Source organism: Emiliania huxleyi (assembly GCF_000372725.1).
Source record: "Emiliania huxleyi CCMP1516 unplaced genomic scaffold EMIHUscaffold_101, whole genome shotgun sequence".
NCBI lineage: Eukaryota > Haptophyta > Isochrysidales > Noelaerhabdaceae > Emiliania > Emiliania huxleyi.
In genome coordinates this window covers 40,659-50,762 of record NW_005202368.1, presented here as the reverse complement: position 1 = coordinate 50,762, position 10,104 = coordinate 40,659, and the positions used below count along the sequence as shown (strand labels likewise).

At 62.7% G+C, this 10,104-nt stretch overlaps 4 protein-coding genes across 4 annotated transcripts; 1 reads left to right on the top strand and 3 right to left on the bottom strand.

The window, feature by feature from the left end:
- The first annotated feature begins 655 nt into the window (after window positions 1-655).
- On the top strand, window positions 656-1,854 carry EMIHUDRAFT_439415 (hypothetical protein). The gene is made up of 4 exons (XM_005793350.1): window positions 656-845; window positions 965-1,108; window positions 1,245-1,393; window positions 1,545-1,854. Exons 1-4 carry the CDS (start codon window positions 828-830, stop codon window positions 1,813-1,815), a joined length of 582 nt encoding a protein of 193 aa, XP_005793407.1. The 5' UTR covers window positions 656-827; the 3' UTR covers window positions 1,816-1,854.
- Window positions 1,855-2,048: 194 nt separating this feature from the next.
- EMIHUDRAFT_221997 (hypothetical protein) lies at window positions 2,049-2,614 on the bottom strand (the record flags this gene model as incomplete). The annotated part of the gene is made up of 3 exons (XM_005793349.1): window positions 2,049-2,274; window positions 2,415-2,509; window positions 2,579-2,614. The coding sequence occupies 3 exons, from the start codon at window positions 2,612-2,614 to the stop codon at window positions 2,049-2,051; spliced, it is 357 nt and encodes a 118-aa protein (XP_005793406.1).
- A 170-nt stretch (window positions 2,615-2,784) lies between these two features.
- EMIHUDRAFT_221996 (hypothetical protein) lies at window positions 2,785-3,480 on the bottom strand (the record flags this gene model as incomplete). The annotated part of the gene is made up of 3 exons (XM_005793348.1): window positions 2,785-2,894; window positions 3,214-3,253; window positions 3,340-3,480. The coding sequence occupies 3 exons, from the start codon at window positions 3,478-3,480 to the stop codon at window positions 2,785-2,787; spliced, it is 291 nt and encodes a 96-aa protein (XP_005793405.1).
- Window positions 3,481-4,790: 1,310 nt separating this feature from the next.
- EMIHUDRAFT_221994 (hypothetical protein) lies at window positions 4,791-5,422 on the bottom strand (the record flags this gene model as incomplete). Its single annotated transcript, XM_005793347.1, has 2 exons — window positions 4,791-4,800; window positions 4,896-5,422. The coding sequence occupies 2 exons, from the start codon at window positions 5,420-5,422 to the stop codon at window positions 4,791-4,793; spliced, it is 537 nt and encodes a 178-aa protein (XP_005793404.1).
- Window positions 5,423-10,104: the final 4,682 nt, after the last annotated feature.

Genomic DNA, 10,104 nt, shown 5'->3' with positions numbered 1-10,104 from the left:
GCGCCGAAGACTCTGCACAACACCGTCTTCCCGCCCTGAGGTTGGCGTATTCAGCACGTAGGCCTACGACGCCCTCGCCGAGGCGCACGGTCTGCCCACGGGGGTCGACCCGTTTGTGCTGATGGGGGAGCAAAATTGCTGGCCGTGGCCGCACCCGCCGGGGTGGCCGGCGGAACGGCTTCCCAGGATGGCGCAGCGCGTGCTCCTCCCTCCGCCGCCGCCGCCGCCGCCGGGCGCCAAGCCGCAGCGGCACAGGCGAGGCATCGACATGGGGTACATGCGCGGGCGCTCCTTCTCCCTTCCAGACACGGGCGACGAAGAGTGGCGTCTCGGAGGCAGCGGAGACGGCAGCGGAGGCGGTGGTGGCGTAGGCGGCGGAGGTGGAGGCGGAGGCGATGGCGGTGGGGGCGCTGGAGGCGGCGGTGGCGGTGGCACAGAAGGCGGCGGATGGAGAGGCGGCGTCCGGCTGAGGCGGAGGTCTTCGCTCTTCGATGCATCTGATCTGTGCCCGGAGCTGCGAGTAGTTGAGAACTGTTGATGGTTCATCATCACTCAATGAATGATAGGCCTCTGATCTGTGCCCGGAGCTACGCCGACGCTCCAGGGCGGACGCGGCACGTAGCAGCGGGGGAGGAGGAGGCGGGGTCCTTGTGGGTGGAGCAGGCGGCGGAGGTGGTGACAGCGGCAGAGGCGGCGGTGATGGCGGCGGCGGCGGCGGCGGCGGTGGAGACGGAGGCGAAGGCGGCGGCGGCGGCGACCCTCAGCTCGCGCGGTGGCCGTTTCCAAACTCGGGCGTCTTCCTGGCTTCGCTGACGGCAGCGCGTGCGATGCTGGAGCAGGCGCGGCAGCACCCACGCGCACCGTTGCACTTTGAATGCCTTGGCGCTCCTCTTCTAGACGTCGCCTTTGCCCTTGGTATACCACGGTGTGTGTGTGGAGAACTCAAGCTGTGACCTGACCTCAGGCGCGGAAGCTTCTCCTCGACGGCCACTTCGAGGACCAAGGCATGCTCGGTCTCGCGTACCTCTCGCGCGCCGCGCCGGGAGGCCTCGCAGACGACGGTGTGTCGGCGATTGTCGACTCGAGCGCGCGCCTCTTCTCGTCGCAGGTATATCTCGGCCAATCTCGGCCAATCTCAGCTAATCTCGGCTAATCTCGGCTAATCTCGGCTAATCTCGGCTAATCTCGGCTAATCTCGGCTAATCTCGGGTAATCTCGGGTAATCTCGGCTAATCTCGTGGCAGTACGCCTACCGAGCCGACTGGTGGGCACGGCCGGCCTGTTTTGCGGACTATTTCGACGCGGCGGGAGAGCCTCCCGCGCAGCTCGCCACGCGCGCCGCCCCCTTCGCGATGCACTTCCAGGGCTCCTCTGGCCGCCACCGGCTGGGCTGGTGTGTCGCGACAGTCAGCCAATCTTACGCACGCCTTTGCACGGACGACGCGTCCACACGCACACAACACGTTGCGCACGATCCTGGCTCGGGGAGCCGACACTAGGCACACTGTCACCGGCCGTCTCAGTCCGGATTGCTGCACACGCAGGTGCGTCGCGACAATGCTCGCAAAGTGTGCCGAGGGCGGGGCCGAGCTAGGCCACTATGTCGACGTCGACGCGAGCCGCGAGGTGCCCATTGGGAAGCTCTGCGGCGGCGTGCTGGTCCCGCGTCCGAGGGGGGACACGGGCGTGCCACCGGGCGTCGCGGCGGCGCGGCCGGTTCCGTGCGGCGACATTGGCGGCGGCGGCGGAGCGTGGACCCAGATCAACTGCTCGCACGATACGTGCAGCACGGTCGCTGGGCAGTCGGCGTACTAAATCGACCACGGTGTTTGAAAACAACCACAATGGTATCCTGCCACCCCCCCGGGGGCCCCGCCCCCTCCACAGTTGACAGACCACGCACAACGCGCCGCTCTTTCGTGACAGTAACCTCTCTCTCGACTGTATATAATTCACGCATCCCGGCCGCTCGCGCATCATGGCCGCTCGGCCCTCCCTCGGCGGTGCCTGTCCCCCATAAAGCCGCGGAAGCCATTGCCCGCGCGCCGTCATTGCTCGGCCGTCTCAGATGACTTCTCCGATGGCTCGATACCCTCGCCCGTCACGCCCTCCGGGCCCGTCAAGCCCGTCAGCCTCCAGAACTCCGCCTCGACCTCCTTTCGCCTCTCCTCCCACGGCACGGCCGCCTCCGCGCCCTCCTCCTTGGCCTGCCCCTTTGCGCGCAGCTCCCTCGCTCGCAGCTCCTTTGCGCGCGCCTCGAGGTTCTTCTCGCGCCTGCTCACAGTCCCAAGCATGGAGACGCGCCGCCCAGAACCCGTGCGGCGTGCGGCCTGGCACTGGCCGGCTAGGATCGGCTAGCATCGGCCCATCTCTGGCCAAATCTCAGTAGATCGCGGCTAGTCCCGTGCTTTGACTCTCGATCCAGCATGTGGCTTACGCCCTGCTTCTCGTTCTGCTGCATTTGCGACAAGCCGTCGCACAGCTCGAGCATGTAGACCGAACCGTCCACCTGTAACCACCGCTCGCGTGAAGGAAGGCGCAACCCCACCGCGCGAAGGAGCCTTCGTAGGTCGGCCACCGAGCCAGCCGCCACCCACCGGCCGGCCTCTTGCATCTTGACGCGTGCGAGGCCGTCGCCGTCGACCTGCCGTACAACTCCATGTCTGAACAGGCGTCACCCACAGCACTGGCACAAACCCGAAGACACAAGTTCACTGGGGGAAGAGACTGTAAGACGACTAGGCGATGCGGAGGCTTGGCGGTGTGTGCAGCGTGCGGCTTAAGTCAAAGAATAATGCAGCCCTTCGCCTGCAGCGAGAGCGCCGGCTCGTTTTGCTTGTAAAAGTAGTCCCACACGTCGAGCGTGCCGTCCATCTTTGTGGTGGCGAAGACGCCTGTTGGTGGAGAGGCGTGATGAGACGCTGTGTTGCAGCTCTTCGATGATCAGGCCGTCGTGGCGTAGGCGCCAGGCCGCGTTGGCGACCACGTGGCGTCGAGGATGTAGTCCTTTGCGTAGCTGTTGACAGGCCGGAGGAGTGAGGGCTCGCACTTTAGAATAGATGGCAATGGGGCAGCTCTCAGAGCGCTTGGACGTCATGACGGGCGTCTTAATGTCCTCGTTCCACAGCCGCACCTGTTCACGCCGCTTTGTGTGGAGCACGGCTCACGGGGTGCTTCGCTTATTTCGTTCCGCACGGGGCGCCGTCCAATCACCCACCGTCATAAAGTACTTGGGGAAGAAAGGGTTGCGCGCCTGTTCTTAGCAATGACGAGTGAGCGAACGCCAGGTTGACCCGAGGTGAGAATGGACAGGGGATGGCTTCGTGCCAGCGCGTAAACCGGCCCGCAATGACCCTCGTAGATGGTGCCCACGCGATCGCTCGGGTTCTTAGCCTTGCGGTTGCACGCGACCACCTTGCCCTGCTCTGTGCCGACGAGGAACTGCGCGGCGGCACGCGCGATGGGTGACGTGCAGTCCATGTGTCGCGGGCGTGTGGTAATGAGGAGGAACGCTAGTGACGAACCCGGACGCAAGCGGGAGTGGAGAGGAGGGAAGGAGCCAAGTGGGCGTGCGCGCCACACCTTGCCTCCCGCGGTCGAGTACTCTAGGTGTGCGGCGGACTCGCCGTCTCCGTGCGCATGGCGAGCGCCATCTTCTCGCGTGGTAACTGGACCTTCACCGTTCACGGCAACCGGGTATACGATCGCGTGAGCGGGCCCACGCACCGCCTCGACGTTAGCATCCACGGAAGCGGCGACGCCGCTGCACGCTCGCTCCCACACGGTCTCGTCGGGCAGAGCTTCGCTTCACCGGCCAGCCGTAGCGGCCACTACAGCGCTCCTCCGGTCGCCCGCGTGAGCTCAATCGCGTCATGCGGCAAGGTATGAATAGGTCGCGTCGACGACTACCCACTCGCTGGCACGTTCACCACGTCGGCGATGGCGGAGGGAGCCATCGACGGAAAGGCGGAGCATTACCAGGCGTTGTCGCCCTGAATAGCTTGGGGCATGAGTGCTCTAATGAGTGCAATACCGTAGCCCATCATCTGGACCCACCGTGCGTCCGTTCTGCCAGGTGCCCTCGCGCTACGCGACTCAGTTCGCCTTCTCACGCTTTAACGCTCGGGCCGCCTCGGTACCCATCGGCCACAGCGGCATCCAAACGTCCTCCTCCCCCCCTGATCTTTCCGGCAACGCGCCCCACCCGAGCCGCCCAGCCACTGGCTTCCAGTCAGACCCGGCGCCCCTGGAGGCCGGGGCCTTCGAGGTAGCCACCGAGCTACCGAATGCTGACTGAGCACACCAGGTGCCGATTGCTGCGAGGCGCCATTGGAGTGAACGGCCTCAGATCCATGGCTGGCAGTGTGAATAGGCAGCAGATGCTGAAGGATCTCAAGGATTGCTGAGCGGGGACGCGAGGAGCGGCGGGGCCTAGGGGGGTTCGGAGGCGTGAGGAGTCTCCACAATGATGGGTACGCTAGTCTACCCAATTTCGCTATAGAATGACCCGACGCGCCTTAGAACTTATTTGGGTATCCCGCCTCTCACGCTGGATGGATTTTTCACAGCAGAAAAAGAAATCTTCCGTGGAAATCACGATGTCAGCCCTCCCCGAGTGGGTGATCTGGTGTTTGTAGGGCTTGAGAGTAAGTGGCCTGCCATGACGCCGCTTGGAGAGCCGGGCAGCTGCAGTGGTGGCGGGAGTTGCGCCGGCGCCCGCCGAGGCACCACCGAGAAGGTGGTCGCTGTAGTGAAGCGGCCGAGTGGCGAGAGCGGGGCCACCCCTCCCCTCAATGTGGCCTGGACGAGACAGCTTGGCCTCGGGGAGGCGTCGCCAGCGGTTGCGAACGGACGAGTCGGATCTCCCAGGCAGCTTGGCCGCGATGAGCCGCCACTTGAAGCCGTGCGTCCGAACCCCCTCGAGCACGAGCGCGTCCTCCTCCTCTGTCCACATCGTGCGGCCGAGTTCAACTTCGTCGGCGTCGTCGTCCTCTGTTTCGATGAAATGGAGGGCCTCGGCCGGCGGCACCCAGTCCTTTTCGACGCCACAGGAGAGGAGCAGCTCGTCCAGGGCTCGGCGGCCTCCCACTGAATCGCTCAGGCCGTGCCGCCGCTGCAGTCGATGCCAGCGGTTGCGCACGCCGTCAAGGGTGCGGCCAGGCAGCTGCGCTGCGATGCGAGACCACTGCGAGCCGTACTTGCGGTAGCTCGCCAAGATGATCAGGTCCTCGAAGGAGCGCCACTCTGCCTTGCGAAGCGGGGCAGACTCTTGGCGGCAACGTGGCTGCGAAGACGGCAATAGCGCTGCTGCACTGAGAGGCGGGGCGGCGGGCGCCGGTAGACTCGTCGTCGTCGTCTCGTCATCGGTCTCGCGCAGGTAGTCTCCCAGCCACCACTCGAACTCGGACTGCTCCAGCTCCATGAGGGGTGGAGTCTGGGGTGCGCGCTGGATGGCCGGCGCGGTGGAGCAGCGGCGCGGAGCCGGGGGTGCGATGTGCGGCCGTCGGTGGCGCGACACGCGGCCTCCGGCGGCGATTCGCCGCGGCTCCGGCGGTGCGATTTTTGTGCGTTTTCGAAGGCTGTGGGCGGGATAAGGCCGGCTAGACTGGCCCTGGTGTGCCCTAGTGTGTTACCTTACACCCCTGGCCCGGGAGCAGTAGCGCGGTGCGCGTCCCGAGGGCGTAGGGGCTCAAAAAACAATTGATTGTTTTTTCAACCACTTAGAGCACACAGTGATGGCGCCTGCGCGCGCTGGTCTGTGAGAGGGTAAGGTGCGAGGCCTGGAGGCCCTGGGGATGGGGGGGAGACTACCCGCAGCCCTAGAATTCACAGCTCCGCCGCTGTGAAGAGACGCCGCCGTGCGTGGCAGCGGCGACAAGGGAGAGCTTTCTATACTCTACTACACTGTACTAACCGACGAGCTGCCACAGCTGTGACAGCGATGGGCTCGCCCTCACTGGCCCTCAGTCACTTGTGCTGCGGCTTGTGTGAGCGACAGTGCTCCAGCTCGGCGGCTGCCGGCACACTGTGAGACCATGGGTGTGAGGTAAAACCACGCTACCAGCGCTTGGTCACATCAGCCCTGAGGTCAGATCCTTCTACTCTGTAAAACACTTGTCTACTCGCTGGACCTGGAGCCGAGCAGGAAGGAGGGCCTGGCGCACAAGCCACAACCCCTGTGCAACTCAGGGTCAGCTCCCTTTAAAACAAAGCCACACCTTTTCAAAGCCATTGCATATTAAACACTCAGGGGCGTCGGTTACCTCTAGACGGGGTCGCGGGCGCGACCGCTCCAGGTTCCACAGCGCCACTACGAGTGTGAAGCGCGAACGCTCCCTCCTGGAGTTTGTGCTGAGGAAGCAAGGACATCGCGAGAGGCGTCGGTGCACTGGCTGGAAGTGCAACCAGTGTGAAGCGCGAGCGCTCCGCGTCCTTCGCGTTGCTAGTCATCTAGGCGGAGAAGGCCTTGGCAATTTTACACGGTCTCCTCGAAGGCGGAGAAGGCCTTGGCAATGTTACGCTGTCTCCTCGAAGGCGGAGAAGGCCTTGGCAATGTTACGCTGTCTCCTCGAAGGCGGAGAAGGCCTTGGCAATGTTACACTGTCTCCTCGAAGGCGGAGAAGGCCTTGGCAATGTTACGCTGTCTCCTCGAAGGCGGAGAAGGCCTTGGCAATGTTACGCTGTCTCCTCGAAGGCGGAGAAGGCCTTGGCAATGTTAGACTGTCTCCTCAAAGGCGGAGAAGGCCTTGGCAATGTTACATGAGACGTCCTCCGCTCGCCGCGGGAGGCATCACGCGCGGACCGTGTCGCTAGAGAGCTGGAAGCCACCAGAGCGAGTCAGCAAAAGTCTCGCATTTTGACTGCTATGCATTCCTCGCCAGTGAAAGTGGCGTCGCACATGTTGGAGCACTGTCCCTCATCTGCCTCCGTGGTCTTGAGCCAGAACCCAATGTGAATCGCTGTGACGCCGCGGAGGTCGATACCCCAGTGTCCGACAGGAGAGCCATCGCCGGTGACGGAGAGCTCAAAGTTGGTGAAGAGCGAAGCCGAGTTGTAGGGCCCGCTGGGATCGTTGTCCACGAAATAGGAGTTCTGGTAGGTTTGCTCGAAGGCTGCGTTGGTGCAGTAGTAGAGCCGATCGGCCTCGAGCGTGCCCTGCGCTTTTTTGGTTGCCGTGAAGACTGGCAATTTTGTTTGGATATCGCACTCCCCGGTAGCCGAGTTCACATTCCAGTAGGTTGCCGAGTAGGTAACTGTGTTGTCAGCGTTGCTCTCGTACGCTTGGCCCGAAGGAGCTCCAGTGAAGTTGTAGTCATCAAACATGCAAGAGTCCGCTTGACAGCCGATCTTAAACAGCTCATCGTCCGACTTCCGGACTTGGTTCGTCATCTCACCAGTCGCCGTCAGACTCACGGTGAGCTGACCATTTCCTGAGTCTGCGCCCTCGAGATACGCGGCGATGCCGCGCACAAAGACCTCGTCTGTATCGCGGCTCAAGCTCTTCTGGCTCCTCATGTATTCAGTCGGAAACTGAATGAGGAGTTTGCCCCAGCCCTCGCTCTGCGGGTCCACGAATCTCTCAAATTGGGCGGCCGTGATGTAGGGATACGTGTATCCGTCCTCTTCGAGCCCAATCGAGTTGTACGTGGGCTCGACCCGGGGCGGCTCCGTACAGTTCAAGATCTCGCGTCGGCTCTCGCAGCACGTCTCGTCCTCAGCGAATCCCCCATCGAGAGTGGCGTTGAAGGCTTGGCATTCTACGCCCGAGGCAGGGAAGCACTTGAGCACAGCATCGTAATCGCACTCAGAGGCAAAGCACGGGCAATCCGATTCAACGCAGCTCGTCATGTTGGTGACGAACGATGGTGGCTCGAGCGGCGTGCAGGACGCGTTGAAGACCTCCACCTAAGGTAAGCCCGGGGGGGCGTTACAAGCTCATTTCAAAGATCCCTCATGTGAAGGTGTGGTGTGGTGTGGTGTCTGACCTTGAGTGCCACAAACGGGAAATCATAAGCCTCCTCTTCTTTGGCGTCCAGTTTCTCCCATAGCACTCGATCGACGTAGCAGTTGACAGCCTGCGAAAGGTTGTTGATCGTCTCGTACGGTGCCAAATACGTGTTGGCCTCCTCAATGAAGTCTGCCGCTTTGCCGCACGGATCCAGCTCCATCGGAGCCAACGAGGGGAATATCCCAGCCGAGAAGTTGTAGCAGAGCTCGTGAAGGGGATTCTTCGGAGTGGTGCTGCTCGCCACACAACGCTGAAAGAGTCCGGTGGTCTGGTAAGAGTAGCTCTGACAGAGTTGGAGGGCGATTGCCTGCATCTGGAGCCCCAGGCCTGTGACCAGGACAGCCTGCGTGCTCTGCTGAAGAGCGAAGTAGCCGTTCGGGACCTCTGCGTCGAACGCGGCTGCGATTGCATCGTTCGCCGTGCGGGAGATGTTGATCGTCTGAGCATCGATGAGGTACTGCTGCAAGCCTCCAACGTAGCGCATCCCTTGATTGACATAGTCATTCCCGTAGTCCTTCTGCGCGTCGATCAAATCGATGATGTGTTGGGCTGCGCCGTTGATGCTCGTGCTATACCCCGTCCTGTGCGCGGGAGAAAAGGGGACAGTGGTATACAAAGGTGCGGCTACATTAATTAGCCAATGTACATAATACGAGGCGCACAGGTACTCGTTGTATTCCTCCTTCATCGATGCGTAATACTCTGTCCAGAAGCCCCAGCCCATCGTCGGCAGCTCCTACGGCAGTGGCTGACGCGTTTCATGACGATGCTATGATGGGACCCTGCGGGGAATAGAGCGAGTTCTATGCCTCGTTGAGATTGTCGAGAGCCGCTTGGAGCGCGTCCATCTCATCGCCGTCTGGGATGTCGCAGTCCGCTGGGCTGTCGCAGCCGGTGCTCGGGAGTAGCACGTCGTTATCCGCGAGGACCTCCATCAAGTCATACGTCAATTCGACGGAGTCGTCCGAGGGAAACTTGTCGTTCGCATCGTCGTCGCTGTTGGCCGATACGAGTGCCGATGCTGCAAAGCCCATGGTCTTGGCATTGTTCGCGACCGTTTCCGTAAAGAAGCCGACAGCGGAGACGGAGTCGGCGCCTTTCTTCCACTCCGAGCTTCCGGCCGCCCCACCTGTCCCTGCTGTGTATTCCATCATATTTGCAAAGGTTCGCACGCCGCCCGTGCAAAGGTTCGCGACTCCAAATGCAAGGTTCCAGATGGCCTCCCGACGTTTTTGGGCGTAGTACTCGTCGAGGGCGTCCTGAAAGTCAAATCCGGCTTGAACAATGGTCGCATTCAGGCGCTTAGGTCTCCGAATGGAACTGGAACTTGATGTCCGCGACAAAGGTGCCCGGCTGGTCGGCGTAGTTTTCGGCGCTGACGTTCTGCAACTTGGGCGTAACGGAGAGGTCGGAGCAGATGCCGGCCGCGGCAACCAGCCACGACGCCGTGAGGTCGATAGCCGGTTCGATGTCAGGGACGGGAGCGAAGGCTAGCTGACGCGCCGTCGGCTGCATGTGCATGTGCATGTGCATGTGCATGTTTGTCATCAGAGGCGTTGGCGCCAGACGCCGCCGGAGGCTGCGCCGCGCCTGGTCGGAGAAGGTGTGCGACTCGACGAAGAGCTGGCAGAGGAAGCTTCCCTCCTTGCGCGCCACAAAGTTGTCCGACGCGCCCGAGACGAGGCCGGAGAAGTGCACGCACTCCTCGCCGCACGCCTCGCTGCCGGTCACCTTGAAGACGCTGATGGCCCACTCGTCCTGCGACCCGGCGGGCGGGTCGTCGCACAAGGAGGTCGGCTCGAGGAGCGCGATGTTCTTGTTGGTCCATGTGCCCGCGGCGAGCACGTCGGTCTGGCTGTACTCCTCGCCGCGGATCTCGATGCCGTCCTCCAGCGAGGCGGCCTGGTGGAACGGGGCGTCGGTGAAGGCGACCGACACCTCGGGGTGGAACTTGAAGTCGATGCTGCCGTCAGGCGCAGAGGAAACGTCGGAGCAGAAGCCCGATGCGGCGACGAGCCAGTCCGGATCGTCGACTGGGTTGGGCACCGGCGGCCGCGGCGCGAAAGTCGGGACGCGGCCGTCCGGCGCGTGGAAGA